The sequence below is a fragment of the Daldinia loculata genome (assembly GCF_022478755.1).
Source record: "Daldinia loculata strain CBS 113971 unplaced genomic scaffold F4817scaffold_53, whole genome shotgun sequence".
NCBI lineage: Eukaryota > Fungi > Ascomycota > Sordariomycetes > Xylariales > Hypoxylaceae > Daldinia > Daldinia loculata.
The window spans coordinates 63,595-86,104 of NW_026054907.1; the positions used below are offsets into that span (position 1 = coordinate 63,595).

General features: G+C 44.3%; 8 protein-coding genes across 8 annotated transcripts; 6 read left to right on the forward strand and 2 right to left on the reverse strand.

The window, feature by feature from the left end:
- The first annotated feature begins 1,638 nt into the window (after positions 1-1,638).
- F4817DRAFT_224026 (amidohydrolase 2) lies at positions 1,639-3,207 on the forward strand. The gene has a single exon (XM_049298851.1). The coding sequence runs from the start codon at positions 1,894-1,896 to the stop codon at positions 2,884-2,886; it is 993 nt and encodes a 330-aa protein (XP_049155965.1). The 5' UTR covers positions 1,639-1,893; the 3' UTR covers positions 2,887-3,207.
- Positions 3,208-4,470: 1,263 nt separating this feature from the next.
- F4817DRAFT_360903 (uncharacterized protein) lies at positions 4,471-5,556 on the forward strand (the record flags this gene model as incomplete). Its single annotated transcript, XM_049306335.1, has 2 exons — positions 4,471-4,883; positions 4,974-5,556. The coding sequence occupies 2 exons, from the start codon at positions 4,471-4,473 to the stop codon at positions 5,554-5,556; spliced, it is 996 nt and encodes a 331-aa protein (XP_049155966.1).
- Positions 5,557-8,183: 2,627 nt separating this feature from the next.
- F4817DRAFT_347229 (uncharacterized protein) lies at positions 8,184-9,319 on the forward strand. The gene has a single exon (XM_049304509.1). The coding sequence runs from the start codon at positions 8,324-8,326 to the stop codon at positions 9,233-9,235; it is 912 nt and encodes a 303-aa protein (XP_049155967.1). The 5' UTR covers positions 8,184-8,323; the 3' UTR covers positions 9,236-9,319.
- F4817DRAFT_224059 (ATP-dependent rRNA helicase spb4) lies at positions 9,126-11,523 on the forward strand. Its single transcript, XM_049298852.1, has 2 exons — positions 9,126-9,566; positions 9,633-11,523. The coding sequence occupies exons 1-2, from the start codon at positions 9,387-9,389 to the stop codon at positions 11,409-11,411; spliced, it is 1,959 nt and encodes a 652-aa protein (XP_049155968.1). The 5' UTR covers positions 9,126-9,386; the 3' UTR covers positions 11,412-11,523.
- A 55-nt stretch (positions 11,524-11,578) lies between these two features.
- On the reverse strand, positions 11,579-13,907 carry F4817DRAFT_347238 (stomatin-like protein). Its single transcript, XM_049304510.1, has 4 exons — positions 13,047-13,907; positions 12,790-12,996; positions 12,406-12,716; positions 11,579-12,312 (listed from the first exon to the last, which is right to left on the reverse strand). The coding sequence occupies exons 1-4, from the start codon at positions 13,222-13,224 to the stop codon at positions 11,977-11,979; spliced, it is 1,032 nt and encodes a 343-aa protein (XP_049155969.1). The 5' UTR covers positions 13,225-13,907; the 3' UTR covers positions 11,579-11,976.
- Positions 13,908-17,136: 3,229 nt separating this feature from the next.
- F4817DRAFT_224180 (uncharacterized protein) lies at positions 17,137-18,407 on the forward strand. The gene has a single exon (XM_049298853.1). It carries the CDS (start codon positions 17,260-17,262, stop codon positions 17,917-17,919), a length of 660 nt encoding a protein of 219 aa, XP_049155970.1. The 5' UTR covers positions 17,137-17,259; the 3' UTR covers positions 17,920-18,407.
- Positions 18,003-18,843, reverse strand: F4817DRAFT_360908 (uncharacterized protein; the record flags this gene model as incomplete). Its single annotated transcript, XM_049306336.1, has 3 exons — positions 18,003-18,395; positions 18,465-18,671; positions 18,730-18,843. 3 exons carry the CDS (start codon positions 18,841-18,843, stop codon positions 18,003-18,005), a joined length of 714 nt encoding a protein of 237 aa, XP_049155971.1.
- A 358-nt stretch (positions 18,844-19,201) lies between these two features.
- Positions 19,202-21,866, forward strand: F4817DRAFT_347242 (protein serine/threonine phosphatase 2C). Its single transcript, XM_049304511.1, has 3 exons — positions 19,202-20,163; positions 20,222-21,235; positions 21,301-21,866. The coding sequence occupies exons 1-3, from the start codon at positions 19,445-19,447 to the stop codon at positions 21,413-21,415; spliced, it is 1,848 nt and encodes a 615-aa protein (XP_049155972.1). The 5' UTR covers positions 19,202-19,444; the 3' UTR covers positions 21,416-21,866.
- Positions 21,867-22,510: the final 644 nt, after the last annotated feature.

A 22,510-nucleotide genomic window follows, 5' to 3' on the forward strand; every position in this document is an offset into this window, starting at 1 on the left:
TGCTTTCCTTCCCTTTACATCTCACGTACGAAGTACTTTCTCGGCCGATTAGGTACCTAGCTTCAATGTACTTAGGTACATCTAGTCTCCTTTTCCAACTCCTCGACCGGCCTCTATAATTAAAAGTATTGATATGCAAACCCTAACCTCATTATCGTTTCTAGTAACGATCTTATCTTCCTTGACGATACCTCTCGTGCCATTATATGTAAACACACAAATAAGTTCATACCTCAAAAAAGCCTACAAATCTAATTAGTATGGAGATTATCAGTTCTGTCATAACTCTTACACTCGTCTCAGCCTCATCGGTATATGCAAGCAAGCACCAAAACCTTGGGTCAAACTTTAGCCAACCAATCACTCCGCATACCCGTAGATTCAAGATCTCCTAAGGCAATCTGGACAAATGTCTCATGCTAGATCACACTGTCTAGGTCGATACGCGCGTCAAGTGTCACCACTTTGCATCGCTAGTCTGACTGTATACAAGGCTGCCGACATTTGCATACGTCCTCAGTGCTGTAAGAGTACGAAAGTTATGCAGGCCACCGAATGTATTGAATTTCTCTTAACTTAACTCCAGTTCCTTGTTATTAAATCATATATGAGTAGGTGGCCATAGTTAGACTAGATACTTATAGGTTATTACGAGGTGGCTACGATTAACCAATATTATCAATAATTCAAATTAAAGTAGGCGCCATTTAAAGAGATATTAAATCTACCCTGAAGAAGAATTTAGAAAAAGGACTAGTTTCGATTGCAGTTAAGGCACCCAGCATATTGCCCGTTTATGACACATAGGTGCTGTTAATTTCTTCATAGTCTTATTGATACGCCTGCGCCGTTTGAATGATATTGTAGAAAGGTAAGTCAGCTAGCTATTAGACGAAAAACTATCATCCCATTTAACGCTCAACTACTAATACTGCTTGAAGACCCAATAATTATCATTCGGACTGAAACCCTAGCACTCGTAATGAGGGCTCAATCATGCTAATATCCTGTTAGGATCTCATAGTGAACTATATTTTTAGTATGATCAAGTGATATCAATGGAAGCGTGTCACCAGGCGGACCAACAAGTATGGAAGTAACTTCATTGTTCCGCGAGGAACTCTAAGCTAGTTACAGGAGCCTACGACTGTACATACTAAAAGTATACTTTATTCTAGATGTCTCATCTAGGATCCTTACACTGTTCTACATATGTAATCAACATTAGTTTATTAAGAGTCTTCCATTTTACCCAACCAGTGGAGGTGTATACTTTAACACAGCTATACAGGCCAATAATAACTGCTCAAAGTTTGGACAGATATTGTATTAGAAATCTCGGTCGAATAAACCCACCGTTCCAATATTTAGCTTATAATTAGCGGTGTTAAAAACACGGATTTCCGTCCGTGATTAGGAATCATGGTCACTTTACCTTGATATAAGTAGGTATTGTTGAATCGGGATTGGGGTAAGGGATTCGGTGGTAAGGGTTTCCACAGCTTCAAGTTACAACGATATTGGACCTAGGTTGTATCTCACTAATAGGACGGTAATCGGCGATTCTCAGGTGTGGTGTGTTTGTTCATGGGCATATAAGCCGTGATGATCATGTGGGAAAGGGAAGTGCAAACTGGGTAAGTCGGCCCCTCGTGTTCCCGACCTTGTCGTATCTCCGTCCCATCATTGCATAATCTCCAGATAGACAGGTTGACCCAAATTGGACGTGAAGAGACGACCAAAAACACGAGTCTTACCTTCGGAGGTTATAAATACCGCGCGTGACACGAAGGTGCGAGTATATGGGTTCCTAATTCTTCACATCTATCTATCTCTCATTATCACAACTGCAACTTTTCAGATCCCTCGGAAAGTAGTCGCAAAACTCATATAATGTCTTCTCCGTCGTTCGCCATCACGCTCGAAGAGCACACTGCGTTTCCATCCCTTGGCACTGAAAGTGTATTCTACGACGACATATGGAAGGTATTCCCACAGACGAAAGAGGCCCTTGAAGACCACTCGACTGGCCGCTTGGCAGATATGGACGAGGGTCATATATCGTACCAAATACTTTCTCACGTTACGGGTTTGAGTAACTACAACCCAGAGGGCACTCGAAAGGCAAATGACGAGATGGCCGAAGCTATCAGAAAGAACCCAAGTCGCCTGGGTGGCTTCGCTGGCCTTCCTATGGCGCACCCTCGAGCTGCAGCTGCAGAGTTAGAGAGAACAGTGAAGGAGTTGGGATTTTTCGGTGCCATGATTGATAGCCACCTAGGGGACATGACTCACTATGACCACGAGAGATTCTGGCCTGTTTTTGAGACAGCTGAACGTCTCAATGTGCCCATCTATATTCATCCGGCACTACCCCCAGAGTTTGTGCAGAAAGGGCTTTACAACGGCAACTACTCCCCTGTTATTGCGCAAGGGCTGGCAACGGGCGGATGGGGTTGGCACCAGGACGTCGGGATCCACGTTCTCAAACTCTACTCTGCAGGTCTATTCGCCCGCTTCCCCCGGTTGAAGATTATAATCGGGCATATGGGCGAGTTGCTCCCCATAATGATCGACAGGGTGGATTCAATCCGCTTCTATGAAAAGAGCGGGCTGGAACCATTCCGTGACGTCTGGGACAGGAATATATGGGTGACTTCGAGCGGCATATTCAGCGTCAGAACTCTTGAAATGGTCCTGAAGATAACAAAGAAGGACCGAATCTTATATAGTATCGACACACCGTTTAGCAAGAGTATTGAGGGGTGGAAGTATCTCCAGAAGCTGGCAGAAGAGAGTTCGCTCTCGAGGGAAGAGTTGGACATGTTTGCGTTTGGAAATGCTAAAAAGTTGTTCAAGCTGGACTTGGAGCTCAAGCAATTCTGAGTACGCAATTCCCAACAAGTATTCAATGGCCATAACAAGATCTATAGAGATGATTGGAACATTCACTACCCCATAATTCTAAATGGAAGCTTCAACAATTTTTCGGGTAAATAATAATCCTCAGACACGACTCCTATCTGTCATCAGCGTTACTACCAAGAAAAGCAAGGGGGAAAAAAGAAAAAAAAACGTTGCATTAATCCAGAGAAAGTCAAGAATTGGACCGATGTTACTACTGGTGACTTTACAGTTTTGCTTGAATTTGTCACCCACCAACACAAGGTCTAGGTTGACTGCCGACGCCCCTGAAGCCTCCCCAACCACCGAATCGCTCCTATGTGATCAACATGTGATAATGAGCGTTGATGAAGACTTAAGCTCCCAATAGGGGTTTCGGGTTACCGGATACACCACTGCGGCTTGGTAGCCTTGGTAAACCATTACAGGGTTAATTTGATATTTAAGGGCTTAACGCTAGGAATTTCATTAAAAAGGGGTTTTGCAAGGGTATAAATAGCTTCATAGTAGTTAGTATCCATTCAAAATTGAGGGTAACCGGCCTTGATTGGTCAAAGCTTTCGAGGCTTCATGTAACATTATTCGGTTGAGATAAATACCTAAGGTATCGAACAAAAAATCTTTCAAGTTAGGTAGCTGGGAATGCTGTTTGTCATAGACCCATCTGAAGCTTTGGTGCTAATATAATGAGAGAAGCTCAAAGGTTGTAATACTTGTGAAAATCGTGCAATACCAACATTGAACCTTCTTAAACGTACTGATGTGGACGAAGAATGAGTGTAACATTTTGCTGAAGCCTTTAAAACTTTTTTATTCAACTCTATAGGTACTCGCTTACTTTGTGTAACGTACGTATTTACAGGGGTTTATTGTTCTTTACGGAATACAAGTTTAATTTCTAAAACTACCTAAGTAGTTGTAAAAAGTGAAACGTTACTTTGCTTCACTACTTTAGATATTTGATATTTTCAATTGTGTAGTTATAAAAAACAGACATTTGACTCATTCGTAAATGCTTTATACTTATACTCGCCAACCTTTCAAGTTTAGTTACATGGTTATGTAGTGAGAAAGGATTCATCAGTTCAACTTGGATTATATAATACATTAATGATTGAAGACCTAAAGTCGATAATACTTCATGCATCAAATTACGTGCCACAGTCGTACCTTATCTAAGTACTGTTTTATAAGCGGCAATGCCTTAAAAGGGGAGATTCCGATTGACATAATGACAGCCTATAACTATCTTAAAGCTACTACGGTATATATTAATATAAAGCAATGGGGTTAGTTTAACGTTGCTATGCAATAAAAGGAAGATGACATATTGTCGCGTCATTTTATTTTATTTTTTTGAATTTCGATTCTCAAGGTAACACAAAGCGGCTTGCATGAAGAACGATAATGGTGGTCAACAAACCAAGTGGGTGGTTCCGACGGAGTAAAGGAACTCCACATGACAGGAAAAAGCAACCAAATTCATTAGAAGACCCGACTATAATACCGGTACTTCCAAGCAAGCGGGCCTTTATGCTAACGCCGTCTCCTTCGTACGAATGTATCATGGCATCTACGGCTACCAGCTCTTTTTTTCAGCGCATACCATCTGAGGTGCGCCGGATGATTCTCACTGAGGCTTTTGGGGATCGTACTGTGCATCTAGATTTTTCTTTCGACCACCCTATGGTTTATTTATCCGACGAGGAAGCACAGAAGCAACGTAGTCATTGTGGTATCGACCCTGGACAGGCCCGCCGCCCAAAGCGAGATACCACCCGTCCTAAGGCATGGAGGTGGTTCAGCTGCGTATGTCATCGAGACACTGAATCTCGCGTACCTGGGATCGGCAGCAGTTCAGAGCCATATACTGACATCTGCCTTGGCGGTACCGCTGGATCCTGTCGTGGATGGCGCGGAAAATTCCCGTACAAGTGCTTTATAGGCGTTATGGGATGGCTTCTTACTTGTAGACAGGCGTAAGTCTTTCCTCTTTACGCGCCATTCGGCACCCTTTCGGAGTTTGTATCAAACCTGGTAAGGTAGCTTACATTTTCTTTTGGGTTTAGGTATATAGAGGGGATTGAAATCCTCTACTCTACAAACAACTTTCATATCTCTAACAGCGATATGATTCATGCCTTCCCTGGTTTAATTAGAGCTGAACACCGAGCCATGATTACCTCAGTAGAGATGATGTGGCAACTCAACTTGCACACAAATGCGGCGTCGGGCTGGGATCATCTTACCGCTTTAGTACGTGCGGTTCCAAATTCTTTTTCTGGGTTGAGGAAGCTCTATATTTGTCTCGGTGGTTCTTGGAAGCCACCAGCAATTAATCCTGATAATTGTATAGGGGAGTTGGAGACCAGTGTTCTAGAAGTTATGGATGAAATGATAAGGAATCTTGGTCCGCAGTTGCAGGAATGCAGCATTGCGGTACCCGCTAATATATTCTGGCCTCAGCGGGAGTATGGTATTAGACAAGGGTATAAGTTTGAATCTGAACCTGGGCATGTGTCTGATCGTGTCTGGCGGCCACTCGCACCTTTGCGAGAGTCTGAAAACGAAGAGGAGGTTGAATATGGGTACTGGATCAGAGAAGGGCCTGACGAAATACCTTATCCATTCGCACATATAATTGCTGGCTAATTTTTATTTTCTTTGGTTTCGGTTATTTTGATCGTACATCGATTTGCACTACTAAAGAAGCTAAGGGCAAGCTGAATCATAACATTTTCTCTATGTATTCAATGTGAAATTTCTTCCGCCGCAAGATATATCACCTATTCCGTTACACCTCTGAGTTGAGCTGTCAGAACAAAAAGCCGGCCCAGTTGGAGACGTCTGCGTGGTGCCATAGTGTGTACAGCGTCCGCTCTCGTACACTTACGACACTTGGGTACTTTACCATCCCATATAAAACGAAGTTTTTGGCCTCTGCATCGATAATAAGCTGGGATGTTTCTGATTCCCAAGCCTTTTCTAGTATTTAGGCCGGCCATATGGTTTGATGCTCGGGGTGCTGCTTATAAATGCTTAAAGTCAACGTGATGCTGAGTGCAGGTTAAACTGGCGTAAATTCAATAGACTTGGACTATGCGATATTGAGCACTACATAGGTCATGATAAATTTAAATATTTTAGGAGCAGTGGATCGGAAAGGGTGAAGAACGTAAGACCTGCTTTTTATATTTTCTATTACTTTATTAAGCCTCTGGAATGAGCAGAGCAATCAAAGTACCGGACGTACAGTCGAAAGTCGGCTAGAACACTGTACGTCCTAATAGCGCACCAGGTAAACTTTCCAGGTTTTGGTAAGGGTACCTACAGTACAGGTACTATATTAAAAGATGTTCTGAAAGCATTCTTGAGTTATGTGTAATATACCTAGGTACCTAAGGTAATCTATGGCATATGAAATATTTCAAGAAATTGTTTCTGTTCCTTTAGAAGTCCCACCACTTTCCCCATCGTAACTTCTACCTGAGCCGCCGTTAGGTCAGCAGCTACTCCGGGAACTAGAATTGGGTATATAACTATTTATAAGCAACTACGGCTCCGTTCCCGACGTCCTCCGTCCCTTCCGTCCCTTCCGTCCGGTCCCTAGACGGAAAGTACGCAAGATCATCTTAGCCACCCAAGAAAAACAAGAAAATACTAGCATCCCCTAATCCTGTGTGGACGCGTACTTGGACTTATTGATATCATATTTCGCGCGAGTGGTAGCGATGCAATTACATTTATTACTTATATAATAGGTAGGCAATTATGCCCCCACAGCTACCTAACTATGATTCATGTGTCAGGTGTATGGAAGGCTTTTCAACATTGGGAAATATCTATATGTCACATATATACGCCGTGGGAGTTACTATTATTAGGCTCATCTAAATATATCGGTTATTAATCGTGATACCAACGTTCTAAAGGAGAACATTGTAGGTATGCTTATGTATCTAAAGACGCTTAAGAACTTAATGCGTCAATTCTATAGATCATAGATATTATAAGTCCGCGTTAAACCCAAAGAGAAATTTTAGATGTTCGCGGAGATAGGGGAGAAAGGGGCCAAATTTCACTGATTACCTGTCAAGAAGCGGCCGATCAGCCAAACAGCCCCTTTATTACATTTATCAAATTTAGCTTCGGTCCATATGGTTTATAAGTGTTTCCTTATATTTCTATATACCCTCTTGAAGGCACCATTACTGCTAGTGTGTTTCCGACCATCATATAATCATTAGGTGGTGGGAACCTATATATATAGGTAGGAATTAAATGCTTTTTTCGCTCTCATTTATTGTCATTCTACCCCTTTACGCTCGAATAGGGGATATCTTCGCCGCCGGTGGCTATTCATTACCTATTATAGTGGCCTTGTTCATTCTTGGAAGCGACCTGTGTTGAGGTTTATCCACTATGGGCATGTTGATTGTCGGTCGTACTATATAGGTCGTCTACGGGTATGCTGATGCTTTGTTCTGATCTTCATATAGACAGGGTATAGGGGGTGGAGGCATCAACTTCTCACGGAGACTGTCATTGCCAATTTAGTACCCTTAGGGGAACGAGAATTGTTTATAGCTTTAACCATGGTAGCTAATACCATTAGTGTCGCCATTGGCCCGTTCATGGGCGGCTCAATTGCCAACAAGTCTATGTGGATATGGGTTTTCTACCTAAACTTTCCTAGAGGTGGAGGTGAGTATCATGTTTTCTTCTGCTGTTAAGCCAATTGCTACGAGGTAAATACCCTCTACTAACTACTCGATAGTTGCCTTTACTCTTATTCGTATTCCCCGCATTGAGTCTCACCATACCCAAACTTAGAAACAGAAGCTGCTAGTTACTTATTGATATAACAGGTATCAATTTGATATTTGCCGGGGCGATCATTGCTGTGCTTATTACATTGGGGAGGCATAATATGTAACTTGAATAGAAGAAGAAAAGAACGAGGATTCTAGTGATGCAGGGGCTCGATGGGTATTCCCTTAAGTGGCGAGCAAAGTTGTGTTGGAAGTTACTTTTTGGTAAGTCCTTGGAGGTCGATATCTCAATAATTTAGATGGATGCCTTTACAATAAATTTTGGTATAATTTTATCCGTGGTAGAAATTTCATTGTGCAGTTAGGTATTAATGGTTGATTACAACTAAATCGAGGTACTGTAGCAGAGACTTGGCTCCTGATGTGTTGTTCTGTTAGCTACCTCTCTTAGCTACCTAAACTAAGTCAACCATCCAATCGCCGCTTAGAACGCAAATCCATCATGTTCTCATGTGTTCTCATGTAAGCAACAGGTTTGACTCATAGCTAGATTAAATACAAGATAAATAAAATATCATCCCATGTTCCGCAATGCGTACCGTAATATTTCAAAACTTCATATTCTCTAACTTACCTCTATAGTCAGGATGGCACCTTTATTATTAGACCTCATCGGTCAATATCCTGTCCTAACAACTATTTCGAAATATCTCTCCACACTTGACCTATTTCATCTTGGCCTGACTTGTCGCCGTTCTCATGCTTATATCCTATCCTCAGCCAAAGTCTTCGAAGTTCTCCGACGTAACTGTCTTTGCGACGGACGCGGATTGCTTCGCCGGCAGAATGTGTGGAATTACAGTCGGTATTCATATATATGGGGTCCAAACGGTAGAAAAATCCACCAGGATGAGGAAATCGAGGTCAAGCTCTTTGCAACTAGATGCGACGAGGCCGGCGCACTTCCCTGTCTCAAATGTGGTATCAACATCTGCGAAGAGTGCAGGGAGTGTCTACGAGTGCCCTCAAGGACTGGTACACGCCGTCCTCATCTCAACAAGCCGTGGCAAAACGAGAACCTCATATGTCTCTGCGATGTCTGCGACGCGAGACTCGAAGAGCAGCTTAGCGGGCAGTTCCTCAACGAGCTGTGTGATTGCGACACAGCCAAGCGTTGGATCTGCTTGAAATGTACGAAAGAACAGGACAAGGAAACGGGTGAATACTATAAGAAACACACTGTTGCAGAAGTACACGATTACGACCGTTACCTCGAGGATTACGATGCGACCAAGGTCATGATGGATCATCAATTTGATATTCTATTTTACTGCACTTGTGGCGCGTTTGTGCCTAAGGAGGCGCGTCCTCGGTGTATATGGTGCAAGAGAAAACACCGACCAGAGGGGGAATGGAGTCGTGAAATGGAAGAGACGAGCAATATGCCGATTGATGACGGCTCTTATCCAATTTTTGTTCCTAACGCGACGTCATATCCAACGTTGGCATATAACGGTCCGATCTACCAGGTCCCTTCTAGAAGCGATAAGACATTGTAAATAATAGGTAGTTTGGTGCTTAGATAAGATAAGACCCTCGGCACCCGATAAGATAATAATTCTCAGTTCCAACTCCAAAAAGAATTCCCGGTCGGCCTCGATAAAGTTCTCGTAAGAAAATAAACTACATGTACCCACGCTCACCCATTGAATGATGGCGCCGGAATCAAAAACGGCGAAGAAAGACCCCCGAGCCTGGGATGCCTTGACACCTCCCTTGGCGGAATGGATACTAGATGCCGTTTCAAGCATGGGCTTTGCCCGGGCTACTCCCGTTCAGGCCAGTGTATGGCCTCTTTTTGGAGGGGGAAATAAGGATGTAGTTGTAGAGGTGAGTTTAAAAGACTTCTTCCTCGAATACGAGCATATAGGATACAGGTTTACTTATAATTAATAGGCAGTTACCGGTAGCGGAAAAACTCTTTCTTTCCTCCTCCCTCTCGTTCACAGGATCTTGCGACAAGACGAACCTACGAAACGACATCATGTAGCCGCCATTATTGTCGCGCCCACCAAAGAGCTTGCAGGTCAGATCCATGGTACTCTAACCTCGCTCGTCGCCTTCCACCCTCAATCTTCCGAACTCCTACCTCATCTCACTGGCGAGGAAAAGCGGCTAGATACAAGTTCGCCTGTTATCATCCCGCAACTCCTCTCCGGCGGCAGCACCACGACTCCCGCTCAAGATCTTAGCTTTTTTCTCCGCGCGTCACCAAACGTCTTGATATCAACGCCTGGTAGACTAGTCGAACTTCTTTCTTCCCCGCACGTGCACTGCCCGCAGTCCTCCTTCGAACTTCTAATCCTAGACGAGGCGGATAGACTTCTTGATCTGGGGTTTAAGGCAGATTTACAGAAGATCCTTTCGCGACTACCGAAGCAAAGGAGGACAGGTCTCTTTAGCGCCAGCGTCAGCGAGGCGGTGGGCGAAATAATCAGAGTTGGTCTAAGAAATCCCGTCAAGGTTGCGGTTAAAGTGAAGAGTCTAAAGACGGGTGGAATTATCGAGGAGCGACGAACACCTGCGAGTCTTCAGATGAGCTACCTAACTACACCCGCCAGCCATAAGTTGCCAAGTCTCGTCCAGCTCCTAGAGAAACTAGACCCCCGACCACAGAAGAGTATCGTATTTCTCTCTACATGCGCCGCCGTCGATTACTTTGCGCACCTTCTCCCCACCCTTCTTCCTGAGGGCTTCGATTTGGTTTCTCTTCACGGAAAATATGAAGCCAAAGTGCGCGAGAAGAATTTCGCCAAGTTCCTCAACGCGGCACAGCCTTCGGTCCTGCTCACCACCGACGTAGCTGCCCGAGGCCTCGACTTTCCGCAGGTCGACCTCGTCGTGCAGATCGACCCGCCCTCAGACCCAAAATCATTTCTGCATCGGTGCGGTCGTGCTGGCCGCGCGGGGCGCCGGGGTCTCAGTGTCATCCTCCTGCAGCCGGCAGAGTTGGACTACGTGCCATTCTTGGAAGTACGGAAGACGCCTATTATGCCACTTGCCTATCCAGTAATCTCAGTAAATGATGTTGATGTCGACACGACTACCTCGCGGATTCGCGAAACAGTAAAACGCGATCGTGCACTGCACGATAAGGCGCAGAAGGCATTTGTTAGCTGGCTTCGTAGTTATAGCAAACATACTGCAAGTTCTATCTTCCGCATCGCAGACCTGGACTGGGCAGACCTAGGACACGCATGGGGGCTGTTGCGACTGCCGAAAATGCCAGAGCTACGGAAATTCGAAGGTGACAAATTTCTGGGGGTAAAAATGGACTGGAATGCGTATGCATATGCCAAAAAGGATCGCGAGAAACAGCGACTAGAGACATTACAAAAGATGGCTGAGGAAGCGGCCGAAGGTAACGTAGGGAAGTCGGCCGAGGGGCAGAAAGAGCGGCGCAAGCGCAATACCGAGGCCTGGAGCGGGAAACACGAAAAGGAAGACGAACGGGCTGAGCGTCGCGATAAGAAAAGACGCAAACGCGAGGCGGAGCGGCGGCAGACGCTTACTGAGGATGAAAGAACGAAGGAGATGGATCTCGAGCGCTTGCTTGAGGAGGTGCGGAGACGGAATAAGGAGAAGTTGGCTGCTGAGAGTGGTGGTACTACGGCACAAGGAGGCGCCGTTGGTACTGGGAATGGCGACGATGATGAATTTGAGGGCTTTGACTAAATATGAAAGTAGATGTAGATACCCCCGGAATATACGATGGATTATCAAAGTCGAGGCGTGATCACACGATACCTGTAAACCGCAAATAAAGTGTCTAGTACGGAATATGTATACGTAGGTTATACATAACCACTATAAACTACACCAGGCACAGGCAAGAAAGTGAATCGATACAACTAAATCTGATATTCTTATTAGGTCCAAGTAACAGAACCTTCCGCACGGAAAAAACTACATAAATAGAGGCGCAATAATAACCGTATCTCAAAAGCGAACGATGGGTATCCATAATGGGTATCGGTAACCGCCTTTCCTCAGCCCAACCTGTTCCATTCAGCCACATCAACCATCTTCTCACATAGTTTATCGTTTTCGGGTATATGGTGTCCTTCGCCTGGTCTGTAACCAGCAAGGCTCTTTCGTGGGGTATGTCCACCCGATAACAAGCAATCCCCATCATTACAGCCTCATTGTCGATCATAAACTAGGAAATTAAAATACAGAATACAATATTCGACATAAACTCGAAATCAGGGGGGGGGGATATCCTCATTAGATATCCTCATTAGATATTCTCAATGATGTGAGCGTTGACCGCCCGTGAGAAACCGTCGTCGTCCTGAGTCCCACTTGACTCGCCGATTTCATATTGTTTAGCTGCGTGAGCCATGGCGTTGTTGATATTTGGCATCGTCTGGTTCGCGGCCGGGAGGAAAATGACCTTCGAGTTCGCTGTTTTTGCCATAGCCTGCATTGCCTCTAGGTATCTGATTTGCATCGCCGGCGCGGACGACAAGATATCTGCTGCTTGACGCATAAGCCGGGCCGATTCTACTTCAGCTTTCGCCGCTATAATCTTGCTTTCTCCGATACGCTTGCTCTGCGCTGCCATAGATAAGGACTAATATCATATTAGCAATATCCCTTGGTGAAATTTCGTCCAGTTTATATCATGAAAGGCAATAGAAAATATTATCCATGATTCTACACTTACATTCTGAAGATCAGTAGAAAAGTAAATATCTTTAATGAGGATGGCGGAAATTTCACATCCCCAGCTCCTCGCCAGATCCTCAACTATTTCGCTGATGCTCGTCGCGATCTCCTCGCGGCGCTCGATAATGTCTTGCAGGACGCGCGCACCGACGACGTGTCGCAGGGTTGTCTGTGTCCGCTCGACAAGGGCCTGTCGTAGGTTGGTAATTCCGAATGCAGCCTTGTGCGGCGAAGTGACGTGGTAGTAGATGACCGACGTTAGTTCGACATTGACATTGTCTTTGGTCATGCAAACTTGCTTGGGAACCTCTATATTTTTCGCAATCATAATTAGAAGCAGTCAGGGGGGAAGAAGGGGAAGAAGGGGAAAGGCTTGACCTACCAACAATTTGGATCTTGACATCAACCTGGATCAGTCTCTCGCTGAGAGGATTGATCTTTACAAGACCAGGGTCGACAGCTTTATAGAATTTCCCGAACTTGGTGACAAGTCCGACGTTGCCTTGACCGACTTGCTTATAGGGATTAGGGCAGCAAATGATGCAGGGAATAGCCCCGAGAGTACCCATACAAGAGCCGATAGCATTAACTATGAGAAAAGTTAGGGCCAATATCATCCAGGCTAGGGTGAAATCATACTCATCGATCCATACCAGCCCTTGGGGTTAGCATCAGTACCGACGATGGACGCATAACTCTGTTGTAGGTCCTCCTGTCTGGGGCGCTCGACCGTCATGTTGACCTGTGGTTGGAAGCCAGCTTGGCTTGAGCTGGTTCCATTGGTCCGCTCGACACCCTTGTTCCTGGAGTCGGCCATGTTGTAGTTGTAGTTCTTTCGTGCTTCTACTTGTCTATTGAAGAGATTAGATCCAGTTAAACCTCGAGTATTAGGTAAAAAGGGTCGTGTATGTTAGATGAAAGGGTGAAAAAGTTGAAGACTTGGAGAAGAGATCAGGTGGTGGGAGATGAAAAAAATGTCAGACGATGTGGATTTAAGATGTACCTCTTTCTTTAAATACTACCTACCTAGTCGTCCCATTCATTTAATCGTGTGTTGGGGATGAGGATGAGGATGGGGAAGGGGAAGGGGAAGGGGAAGGGGAAGGGGAAGAGAGGTACCTAGATGTCACCTTGGGAAATGCTGTGCGACGTACATTTATCTGAGAGCTGATGAAGCTGCCTTTAAAGTTTATGGTGGTAATCCGTAGACTTTAAATGGTACCTTAGGTAGGTTTTGTCCGTGCGGGAAAGCTTGGAAAGCTTGGAAAGCTGGGGAAGCCAGATAAGGTGGATTGAAGGAGTTAAACAAAATAACCTAATCCTTACCTAGGTAGGTGTGCAACACCTCCAACTTATATATCCAGATATCCAAGTACCTAAGTCAAAGTTAAAGTCAAAGTCGAAGAAATGTCTCTGCTAATGTCAAATCGAAACCATGCTTACTGGCTTATTGAAGCCAACAACCTAATATCGTAAGATCGACTCTGAGGCGAAGTTATGTAGTTTCTTGGCGAGCTGATCCTACAGCACAGCAGTCAGTGAGCCTGCCGTAGGTATTCCGTATTCCGTATTCCGTATTCCGTATTCCGTATAAGTACCTAACGTCTTTATTTGGATTAGTGTACTAGGTACCTACCTAAGTCAGGATTTGGAATTTGTCAGGTTAACTCTTAGCATAGCGTAACTGTCCGTGATACTCCGTTTCCGTGGTAAATTCAAAAGTATGTATCTAACTACTACCTAGGTACCTATCTACATGTACAAATGCTCATGAAACCTTTAGGTACCTCAAATGTATCGATACATTTTAAAACTCATAGGTACATAGGTACCTAAGTATTAACTCCGTATCATATCTCGGCATGAGAAACGTACCGCAAACGCCCAGTCCGCCTAGCGAGGTAGTATTACTGGGGAATGCGGGTTAGGTATGTAGTGAGCGTGACCCAGCACTGCCTCACTGCCTCAATCCAATCTTGTCGTCTGTGGCGCCCAGTTCCTATGAGCAAATACAAACTACGCACTACCTAGGCAGATTAAAAAATAAAAAGGTTTCTCCATCCGGTAACACGCTTCGAGGTCTCTTTTACATAGGAGGCATTCTGGCATTTTGAACATGTGCCATCAAATCGATTGACGGTCTAAAATCCAGGGCGCACGAATATCGTCAAGTGACCGAGCAAAATCCTCCCCAGAGCCCCGTTGAGGGAGGCTATGCAACGAACATTTCTGGAACTCTACCTCTTTGGGCATGACGTCAAGCTCCATCTTATACCTCGTAGTACAGATACCTTCATGGGATTTTTTTCATTGTGGGCATTGTCCAAACGCGAGTCCTTACCTACATTAACGAATTGCGACTCCGCCACCATTACCGGCCACCGACAAACCGACAATACACTACAAGTAAAGGACTAACCTTGGGAGGATTTCACCTAACTACTCACTCAGTCTTGTGGTTTCTGAATCACGAAGCGTATGAAACTCTCGCTCCTTGCGGCGTATATTACATACCAGGTCGGCTATGAATTTTCCACATTTATAGCAACCGATTGTGGGTATGCTCTATGGGAACCACTTCAAGACCTCATGTTTTTAAGATCCCAGCTTTCGTTAGGCTGATCGTGGCGGCGGTGTACCTAGTATTTGGTAGAGCTACATGTCGCAACTGAGCAAGGCCATATGTGTGCTGAGAATCAAGGGTATGCTATGCTTTCTAACATTCTCAGCAGCATATCTCACAGCATTAGTGGCCATGTTTTCTATGATATATCTTTGTTCTTGTATTTTTCTCAATTACTTAGAATTCAGTTCCCTTGCAGATATTTTTCGCGGTCTATTTCTAAAGGGTACCTTCGTCTAGGACATTCTTTATGAGCCATTGATTTCTAGACATGTCTTATTACTTATCTATCTCGAACAACTACCTCAGTTCAAGGCGAGATTTTGTTCTAGAATCGCACAATGGTATTATTCTAGTTGCTAGGAGGAGATGCTGCCAGCCTCGAATCAGCAATAATACCTAGAGAAAGTAAATAGTCTACAGACATATATAAAGAGTGGTAAATATAGTTATCATGCTTGAAAGATTAATATATCGTTGGCTCAATATTCAATATTATATCCATACCAATATCGTAAGTAATCATTAGAACTGCTAAGGGTTCTTGAGTCAAGCCCCCCTGAATGCTACAGCTTTTACGGCGAGATAGTAATTATCGTACAGTTAGGGTCAGAAAACAATAGACTCAATACGAAAGACGTAAGCTTGTAAGAGTCGAAAGCTTCGAACGTGAGATTAAGGATACAAGGTTAGGAGGCAGATTAACCCATCGATCCCCTGGTAGAAGGAACTCTTGATGTTTGAGGTAGTAACAAAGGCCACGAAATTATAGGTAACATGTTTGTAACCAACAGACAACGCCGGATACTAGAAGGTAAGCCAATTCAGCAGAACCCACATTCCGCGAGACCACAACATCAAGGTTAACTGGCAAATAGAATCTTGGGAAAGGCTTCCGCGATTTCTATTTCGAAGCTTTTGCTCTGGTTCTGGAGGTGGATATTCTCGTCTTAATACTACTACAGGCATCATCCCACATACTTTTCTTAATGGCAAGGTACCAACAACGATATATGATATCCATAATTTGAAGAGGATGATCAATGACCATCTACGCGGAGTTCATGTTCCATCCGCCTTTAGTTCGTGGGCAGCAGATCTCGACATCGCTATTCAATTTTTAACGGACCCGTCGGGATATATAGCGATTATCGATACCAAGATTCTTCAAGATTATGTGAAGATATATCATGTTACGGCTCTTTATAACGCTGACTTGGCTTCTGGGGATTACCATCACGAATATCTGGCGTATGGCCCGATTACTGGCCCCGCATATCATTGCGTTAAGTATCTAGATATCACACGCGTAGGTCTAGACATCGCACCTATGGGAGCATACTTGAGCGACGGTCCAAAAACATTCACCCCAATATCAAACCTTTCTGAGAGTGATATGTCAAGACTTATGTTTAAGATCAAGGAAATTGCACTTCTCTTTAGAAGGCCCAGCGATAGTCGACCGGACGCTGTGATAGCTCTAGCGGCCATCCTTATAGGCGATCTTTTTGAAATAACTTCAAATAGAGATATCGAGTATTTCTACTATTTTATGTCAAGATATTTCTCACACGAACTCCAAGCCTTCCGGTTATCCACCGTAACATCTGGCTTCGGTAGGCCGAGGCTAGTCAATACGAAGACATACACGACGCCCGATTTTCCACAACTTAAGCACGCCATCAAAGCTCTCTCGGCACTTGAATACTACCTCTGCGGATTTTCGCGTGGGATGGGATAAAATAGTTAATTATGTTTGAATAGCCTTGGCCCTTGACGGCCGTATTAAAAACGAACAACGCTTAAGTGAATAAGCCACTTAAGCATTGTTCGTGTTACTTAGGATAACAGAGCTGAGAGATTACATCCACAGGTAGCCGTCCGATTTACCTCTTATTGTTTAGGTAGTTAGATTCTTCATAGAAAAATAGTTGCCAAGTAGACGGTAGATAATTATCTCATATATGTACCTAACCTCTTTACTTAGGAGAGTTAACATCATTGCGTGACATCCATGTAATTACTCGTGTGATGGCTAAATGCATATCGGAACTTAGCATCAGGCGGTAAAGTGATCAATTATTTAAACGGCAGTAACTGATATCTCTATCCCAAACGCCGTTAACATCATCTCATTAATCTCATTGATAAGCTCGACTTCCGAATCAGCTGCATCAGTGCATCAGTGCATCAGTGCATCAGTGCATCTCATAAACAGAAAAGTTGAGGATGGCAATCAACGACGGCGCAGAGAGAGCACCAGAGAGACAATTGCAACAAGAGGATATCCCTGCGTATCAGGGTAATGCACCAAGCATCTTCGTGCCCGCGCACACTGATTTCACAAAACCACCACCGGAACTATCATCAGAACCAAGCAAACGACGTAACGAGATACTCGCTCAGATCGATGAGCATGCAGATGCCGTACACGACAACATGTACTACATGCTTAACCGCGAAAAGACAAGGATCCGCCAAGAGTGTAAATGGAGAGAAGACAAATTCCCTCCACACCTTAGAGCAGTACCAGGCTTAACGGAATGTCAGGAGCGCTCACTTCCTTCGAGCGGGATGGAAATGGACGAGATCTTACATATTAGATCATTCACCTCCGAGCCGAGTCGAGGCTATTACGAGGTACCCCGTGAATTTACGCACGCTGACTGCTTTCATGAGGAGGCCGGAATACCTGGAGAACTGCCACGCAAAACGGCCGAGAAAATGTTGATGAACTTGGTGAAGCATGGAGTTGAGAACTTGGAGCTTTTCGCTCAACATGTCAAAAATGTAAGGGAAGCGAAGATCAAGGAGCTCGAGAATGAGCTAGTCTCGGAGAGTCAAAGTTCTACGAAAATTGCGCCTGCAGATATCATGGATACTAATTAACGCTGACTGGAAACATGTATATACAAAAGCTGCCCTTGTCTCGGGTGCTGACGCCCCTGGCGGAGAATAAATACTGCTCAAATTCATATTCCGCCTTCTGTAGTCGATATACCTGCACCACCGGTAGAAGGGGTTCGTCCAATTTCCCAAGGCTTTGGTGGTGCTGCAAGGCGGCCATGAGTCGTAAACGCCGGGTCCTCGATAACCGTATCGGGGATCTGTCTTATTCCAGGTATAGGCTGTCCCGTCTGTAAGAACGCCACTATTTCCTCGAATTTCTTAGGATATGGCTCCTTATCGGGGTCTGCTGAGGAGGGGTCCTTCTCAATGAAAAGTTCTGCCGTTGGTGCGGCGCTTTGCCAACCAGGCACTTCAACATTGGCTGAATCAGGAGTAATTTGTTGAAGAGCGAGTTGACCTAGTGGATCACCTAGTTCAACCAGGAGATGTGCCAGTTTTCTGTCCGCGGGATTTGACTGTTGGCTGGTCAGTAGCCTATCACTGCATCATCTTAAGGCGTAAACGAGGACGGGACTAAGACGTACTATAGTCATTGCTTCTACCGCAACTGCCTGCTCAGATACGACACTTGGGGGTTGGTGGCTGCTTTGGGCAAGCCATTGGTTGTATGCATCACCGTCAACTTTGATCTGCGTTTGTTGCTCAAACCTTTGGATTCGAGTCCGGAGAGCGATCTCGGAAAGACTGAGGTCGTTAGGTTGAGAGTTGGTCAAAGCATTTGAGAGTTGTTCCTTGTTTCTCAGCGTTTAGTTATTGTGATATTATACAGGTGCTATATAGGAGACTCACAGTGAATACCCGATCTTTAATCCATGGATAAGAATCAAAGGCCTGGTATAGGGCATCAGGATTCTCGGCGGCAAGACGTTGGACGCCAGCTATACTTGCTTCCGACGCAGCCATCTTATTATTCAGAATGAATTAGATTGATATTACATGTATTAAGTAGTTTGTAGCCCCTTTAGATAATACCTACTTGCAGGTATCTACCTATGTAGGACCTAGGTTAGGTAGTGAGAGTAAACGTTTAATGGCTGTTGCTAATAGATGCCGAGGTTGCGCTTGCGATTATCGATAACAAGGTTAGGAGGCAAACACCACGGATTATGTACATACGTATTTAGGTACAGTGCATGTGGCGGGACATGACTGACTACGAAGTACATAAACAGACTAACTGCGGCCCCACACCTCCTGCATCTCGCCGTTCTACCCAAACGAACTCCCGCATTTCGCCGAAAACAGAAATTGGTCACGATGGATCCCCTTCCTCTCCCCATTATCTTAGGTATATCCTTGTAAGGCTTACCTAATAATTCACTTACCCATTCTGTTCTCGGCTACGGGCTACGGGCTACGGGCTACGAGCTCCACTCTAGAGGCCAGCCATATTCCGATATTCTGTGGCTCGTTTAGCGACTTTGCGACTTAGCGACTTTGCGACTTTGCGACGACGAAACTTCCTCCCAGATTCAATTTCACGTCGACGGCAACCCTCTCCCAAATGCGTCGCGTACCTGTCAGAGCCCTTCGGACGACATTTCAATGCACCGTCCGGGGCCTTGCTCGTACTAGTCGCCTGCGGCGTACCGTATTTTCCCACCATTCAAGCCATCTTAATGCTAGTCTTGGTGTTCGATCCGCTGCTTCGTCCTCAGCTGCAACGTCAGCTGCATCTACTTCACCATCCTATACACGCCCCAATTATGCGGTAAGCGAGCCCTTACGATCCTCCATGTATATCCGCCGATTCTCCTTCGCCATTGTCTCTAGCCTAGTTGGCTACGGCGCCTGGTATACATACAAGGGAGGAAATACCCTAGAGCAGGTTGGGGCTAAATCATACGCGACGGCACCAACGCAGTTAACGAATAGCGCTGCCACAACGCGGAATGTCCTTGTAGTTGGTGCCGATGAATTGCACACCGGAACTTTCGTCGGCGAAGGTCCCATAGCGAAGAACGTTGACGGTAGTGGAAGAAACGTGCTGGAGATGCTTACTCCGGACCAAGCAACCGAGAAATTACGCCAGAACGAGGCCTCGTTTCTAGTCAACCGCGGACAAGGCGTACTACGATATGACGTCGTACAAGTTGCGAGCAATAACCCGATCGAGGATGATCATGCAGAGAAAATCGTGGAAGTAGCTTCACGGCAAGGCGAGAACACTGATAATAAACCTATTGATGACTGGATGTTTTGGGGTGTTTTTGATGGCCATGCGTATGTGCTACCGACTTTGGAATCTTGCAACAATATACAGAATACTAACCTTCAGTAGTGGTTGGACAACTTCAGCGAAGCTACGACAAACTTTAATCAGTTTTGTCGCACGGGAGCTGAATACTACATACAAGGCCGCTAGAACTCTTGGAGCAGTACCGTCGCCAGAGGCTATTGACACCGCTATTAAGCTTGGATTTACGCGTTTGGATCACGAAATCGTGCACGAGAGCGTAGAGAAGGTGTTGAAGTCTAACTCGAAGCGAGTGGCTGCCGAACTACTTGGTCCTGCTTTGTCCGGATCTTGCGCCCTCTTATCATTTTATGATAGTAGCACCAAGACTCTACGAGTTGCCTGTACGGGTGACTCGCGGGCTGTCTTAGGCCGTCGTAGTTCCTCTGGAAAGTGGACGGCAACGGCTCTGTCCGAAGACCAGACCGGAAGCAATCCTAACGAGGTAGCGCGCATGCGAAAGGCTCATCCGGGGGAAGATCGCGTTATTCACAACGGTCGTGTCCTCGGTGGCCTTGAGCCAACTCGAGCTTTTGGCGATGCTAGCTATAAGTGGAGCAAGGAAGTTTCTGAGCGCCTCCGAGCGTCATTCTTTGGCCGCAGCTCCTCGCCTTATCTCAAGACCCCTCCTTACGTGACAGCCGAGCCTGTTGTCAGTACAACCAAAATCCAACCCGAAAAGGGGGATTTCTTAGTTATGGCGACGGACGGGCTTTGGGAAATGCTTACTAACGACGAGGTGGTCGGACTCGTCGGTAAGTGGATCGAGACACAAGCGACAGAGCAGTCTTCGAAGTCTCAGCTGGGCTCTGTATGGGCCAAACTTTTCGGCCCCGGTCGAGATCTTCCCGTAGAAGCCGGCAAGGAGGCAGGACCTGATGGCCAGAAGACCCCGATTCGATTACGACAATGGGGCATCTCTCCCGACGAGAAGGAGCGGTTCGTCGTAAAAGACAAGAATGTCGCTACACATTTAATCCGCAATGCTCTCGGCGGCAGAAACGAGGAGCAGGTATGCGCGTTACTTACGTTAGTCTCGCCGTTTTCGAGAAGATACAGGTCAGTCACAGAGAAAATTAAAATCTTGAAATTAAAATGTCTATACGGAAGCTGACAGTCTATAGGGATGACCTAACAGTGCAGGTTGTCTTCTTCGGCGATGGTCCGAAAACTGGTGCGGTGCTCGTTAACGAGGAGGCATCAAGCGTTCCTCAATCAGCGATTAAGGCGAGGCTATAAATCTGTTGAGATGTAGCTTCATCATGTACACCACTTTAGCGAAGTTAAATATTCCTGGTACAAGTATAATGTCGGCTTCACAAGCGTGGGAGCTGCAAGATATATTCTTTCCATGGTACGGCGTTTAATGGATTGCAGAGCATACCGACTGTCCATATCTAGTGGCCTAAGGATTATGAGAAGTGGTATGTCAATTCTTATTAGATATTGCATCGACATAGGTACCTTTGGGTCAATTGCATTTAACATCACAAAATTTCCATGGCATATAAACCACTTCTAAGGTCTTTCGTCTCCGTGAAGGGTCCTTTTTACTAACCTAGCTGTTAACCTAATTGCTACATCCTAAAATAATAAGGGTAGAATGTTATATTGGTAAAGATTCTACTACTCCACTTTTAAGTGGTAGAAATCTTATATATGCCTTTATTATCATTGCTTTTTTTTATACCCGGCCACACTCTTTAGGCAAGTTATAATCATAACAACTTAGCCACACACATATAAACAAGTATCGAACTTTTATATATTTTTTCCTAATCATTTCTCGTTTCTTTTTGCAAAAGTTAATCTTTTTCATTTTTTATATTTACTTTTATATAACTTTTTACCAAAATATATTTATTTTTTTTTTAATATTATATTATACTTTTTATTTTTTTAAATATTATTTTAACTATTTTTAATAATTCCGTTACTTATAATTTTTTACTTACACGGTTAAATAATTTATTATAAATTATAAAATTAATATTTTTCGTATATTTAAACAAATTATAAATAACATTTTTAATAATTATAAATTATTTAAATTTAAAAAATTAAAAATAAAATTTAATAATTAATTAAATCATGCTATTTTTTAAAATAAAATAAAAATATTAATAAAATGGTAAAAATATATATTTTTATATTTAAAACTTCGCAATAAAATAACTAACGTAAATAAAAATATTATAACTTATTACTATAAAATAATAAAGGTAAAATATTATATTAGTAAAAATTTTACTACTCCATTTTTAAATGGTAGAAATTTTATATATGCCTTTATTATCATTGCTCTTTCTTACAATCCCTATCCAAACCTATACT

Excerpts from the sequence above, each read along its gene's own strand:
- F4817DRAFT_347238 (XM_049304510.1), bottom strand. The coding sequence starts at position 13,224 with ATGGCCGACTCCAGGAACAAGGGTGTCGAGCGGACCAATGGAACCAGC. Across the intron at positions 12,717-12,789 it reads TGTCAAGATCCAAATTGTTG|AGGTTCCCAAGCAAGTTTGC; the intron begins GTAGGTCAAGCC and ends CGAAAAATATAG. Across the intron at positions 12,313-12,405 it reads TTTCTACTGATCTTCAGAAT|TCCTTATCTATGGCAGCGCA; the intron begins GTAAGTGTAGAA and ends ATATGATATTAG.
- F4817DRAFT_347242 (XM_049304511.1), top strand. The coding sequence starts at position 19,445 with ATGCGTCGCGTACCTGTCAGAGCCCTTCGGACGACATTTCAATGCACC. Across the intron at positions 20,164-20,221 it reads GGTGTTTTTGATGGCCATGC|TGGTTGGACAACTTCAGCGA; the intron begins GTATGTGCTACC and ends AACCTTCAGTAG. Across the intron at positions 21,236-21,300 it reads CCGTTTTCGAGAAGATACAG|GGATGACCTAACAGTGCAGG; the intron begins GTCAGTCACAGA and ends GACAGTCTATAG.
- F4817DRAFT_224026 (XM_049298851.1), top strand. The coding sequence starts at position 1,894 with ATGTCTTCTCCGTCGTTCGCCATCACGCTCGAAGAGCACACTGCGTTT.
- F4817DRAFT_224180 (XM_049298853.1), top strand. The coding sequence starts at position 17,260 with ATGGCAATCAACGACGGCGCAGAGAGAGCACCAGAGAGACAATTGCAA.
- F4817DRAFT_224059 (XM_049298852.1), top strand. The coding sequence starts at position 9,387 with ATGATGGCGCCGGAATCAAAAACGGCGAAGAAAGACCCCCGAGCCTGG. Across the intron at positions 9,567-9,632 it reads ATAAGGATGTAGTTGTAGAG|GCAGTTACCGGTAGCGGAAA; the intron begins GTGAGTTTAAAA and ends TATAATTAATAG.
- F4817DRAFT_347229 (XM_049304509.1), top strand. The coding sequence starts at position 8,324 with ATGGCACCTTTATTATTAGACCTCATCGGTCAATATCCTGTCCTAACA.